Source organism: Notothenia coriiceps, unplaced genomic scaffold (genome assembly GCF_000735185.1).
Source record: "Notothenia coriiceps isolate Sejong01 unplaced genomic scaffold, NC01 NC01_scaffold00007394, whole genome shotgun sequence".
Classification (NCBI taxonomy): domain Eukaryota; kingdom Metazoa; phylum Chordata; class Actinopteri; order Perciformes; family Nototheniidae; genus Notothenia; species Notothenia coriiceps.
Window position 1 is genome coordinate 83,478 of NW_011340095.1, and position 3,352 is coordinate 86,829.

The window sequence follows — 3,352 nt, forward strand, 5'->3', positions numbered from 1 at the left end:
ACTATAACGTTTTTTATGTAGTTATGTGAAACATGGTTATTGTGCTGGTGTGTTTACATTTAAAGTGGACCTATCATGCTATATTTGAATAATATAGTGTAGGACCATACCTATATAAGGCATATTTATACTTTTTATTTTTCAAAATACCAAACAGATCATGCATTTTAGCCATTCCTCATTTCGCTCAATTTAACACTGTCTTTGCATGGGCTGATTCTGTGAGAACAGCACCATCTACAGGCCTGGCATATGTACTACAGCGTCTCCAGCGCTTTCCAACGGCAATGTCCGTGGCTGTTTCCTCCTGATTGGTGGAGTTGGCCCAATAGCCGTAGCACCACTTCTGTGATGTCACAGAAGTGTTCAAATCTGGATCAGTCTGTATCAGATCCATTGCAGCCCCTTTTTAAGAGATTTGGGTATGGAGGAAGATAGAGAGGGTTGTGTTTTCTGACACTTGGTGAGTTCCCTGGAACACCGGGGACACATATTCATGTATAAAAGACGTACAAAAGTGCATTTTGCATGATAGGTCACCTTTAACTTTTGTGTTTACAACGGGCGCGCAGCTAACCATCAGAGTAGACAAGGCTTCATTTTAGAAAAAAGGTGAAGAGAGGTGCTGAAGGTAAGGCAGTAAATAAAAGCACTTGTTGAACATAAAAGCATTTAAACATTTGAACCTGAAAATAAGCATTATGTCCTCTTTAAATGTGGTAGCTGTTTGTTACCTGTATTGAAACGCTGCTGAAGGAACCACCTATGACTGCAGCGATGGCGAGCGGGCTGTCGTCCTGCAGAGCGTAGGATCCGTCTGGACAGATGAACTCTGTGTCGTCCACCTTTGTGAGGGACGCTCTTACAAACTCCAGAGCCTGGGAAACAAACCCACACGGATATTTCATATCAATGTTGTGCAACATATGGGATACCATATGATCTATATTACATATCATTCTTAATCAGCATGTGGCACACTTGAATAACGTTCTTTAAAATACATTTGAAGCATAAATAAAGATTAATCGATACATTTATATAATGTAATATGTTTTCCTTTTTGAAGGGAATATAAAAGCATATTGCTTTACACTTGGGGCTCTTAAATGCTTTCAGAACAGGGTCCAAATGGCAAATCATCTCCCCTGACACTATAAGGGAAATCAAACATCAAGAATACAAGATTCATACAATCAGTCAAAGACCTCATTGTATAAGATCACTGGATGCATTATCCCTAGCTCAGAAATAAGATACAATATATTTTTTTGAAGACAACAATCCCTGAGGGAAAGTGCTCTTTTTCAATTTTTTATATCCGGCTCATTTCCTTCATCACAAATAGCTTCAATCTCTATTTCTCATCAAGGATTTGCTGTTATCGAGGCAGGATCCGTTCACCATTGTGGGTTAAAAAGAATTTCAAGGTACATTTACTCTACCTGAAGATGAACTTTTAACGAGACCTTATAGATTTACTTTTATGGAAACAATGCACTTTTTTACTTTTTGTCATCCCAACTTACTTTGCAGAGCAACTTTCAAAATATATAAATGTAAATGTAATGTTTCTCTGGGGTTTTTTGCTCTAGATGCCGCTTACAACAATACTTCCCTGCACTCTTCGCTTAAAAATGGCATTACAAAAAGGGTGCAGAGGATGTTATGGACAATGATACATTTTGCTAACTTTGATATTCAGTCGTGTTTATTTCAGAATATAATGAAGAACTTCAGTAAAGATGGTTAAAAGAAATCAGAAATCTGGTTGTTGTAAGGTTAGGGAAGCTCATTTGGAAAAGAGCAGTCAGTGCTGTAGCGTGTTTGTTTGTGTGTGTGTGAGTGTGTGTGAGAGTGTTTGTGTGTGTGTGCAGGGTGTGAGACGACTACAGGGAGCAATTGGAGCAGAGGAACGTTTAGCGAGGAAGTGAATGTGCAGCAGAGTTTGCACAAATAAACTCTGAAGATGAATGCGAATGATGATCAGGACCAACAGAGGTTTCAGTTTTTTGTTTCCCAGCTCCTGAGTACATTTACCAACACAGCTCCGCAAGCGGGATCATTTGAGCATTTACCATCAACATTGATTGGGCAATGGGCATCCAGCTAATTTGGCCTTTCAGATGACTGAAAAGTGCTTTTCAATATCATCCAGCATCATCTTCCATTGACAAACATGCAGGGTTTATTGTGTACAGTATGTTATGTATGAACATCCTGACCCACCTGCTCGAGTGCATAGGTATCTCTGGAGCAAGTGTCCAGGATGTGAACCCCGAGAGATACCCCAGGCAACAATGTCTCGTCGTTATTGATTTTGTCGATGGCAAACAGCATGGCCTCCAGTCTCTGGATCCCCCTGTCTTCATTTACACGCCCACACTCCTCCATCCCAGCACCTTTCTCGTGCACCGGGAACAGACCGCCGAGCACCAGATCTCCCTCGATGCGGATCTCCCGGCGAGACGAAGGTGGGTCACCGACAGAAAGCAAGACCCCCCGAATCATCATGACCAAAATTAGAGCGGGGATGCAGGCCACCATGTTGGGCTCAAGGCGGGCTAGGATTGTCAACAGGTGAGGAGAGGTTTGACAGAGAGCGAGGCAGCAGGAGGCGGGGGCCTGAAGGTGAAGGTTAGGGGTGAGGGGTTACGGTTGGTGCGCGGTGGGGCTGAGTGAAGCTGAGGCCGTGGATGCTTGGGTCGGTTTGTGGCCCATGAAACGGTCAGGGAGCGCTGAACTGGACCACACATGGAGGGGCACACCATCTGGACATCAGTCCTGCTTGGAGAGAGGGGAAGGGGTCAGGAGATAGCACTTTTAGTAACGACAACACCCATATAAGGATAATTAAGTTGTGGCTTATCAAAATCATAAATAATATCACTTTCCTGCTAAAATAGGGACGGCAAGAAAGTCAGTCAGCATTGATGAATGAATGAAAGTGAGGGATTCTCCTGGATTGAAAGGCAGAATCAATAAATTATTCCACAATGTGTCTTCCGAAAGATTTAGAAAGACTTAAAACCATCTACTATGATTACCTGAATTCAAAAATTAAGGAAGACATAGGCAGATGGAACCTCTTTCAAGTCATGGGCCTAGAGATGGATGGCTGAAACTGAAATTATTACCAAGATGTTTATAATAATGATAATAATACATGGAGGCGTGTGGCGCAGTGGATAGATCCTTGATGTTGGGATCAGGTTCAAACCCCACTGCAGTCAGCATGTCGTTGTGTCCTTGGGCAAGACACTTCACCCCAAATTGCTCCTGTGGGGATTGCCCACAGTATTGAGTATGTAAGTCGCTTTGGATAAAAGCGTCTAACAAGTAACATGTCATG

General features: G+C 42.5%; 1 protein-coding gene across 1 annotated transcript in view; it reads right to left on the reverse strand.

Annotated features, from left to right (window-relative positions):
• Window positions 1-2,791, reverse strand: part of grm3 (glutamate receptor, metabotropic 3) — a 22,086-nt gene extending 19,295 nt beyond the window's left edge. Inside the window, exons 1-2 of the mRNA XM_010769521.1 lie at window positions 2,230-2,791; window positions 735-878 (exon numbers count right to left, since the gene is read on the reverse strand). Of these exons, the coding sequence (XP_010767823.1) occupies window positions 735-878; window positions 2,230-2,547 (462 nt within the window). The 5' untranslated portion in view covers window positions 2,548-2,791. The remainder of the gene's footprint in view (window positions 1-734; window positions 879-2,229) is intronic.
• Window positions 2,792-3,352: the final 561 nt, after the last annotated feature.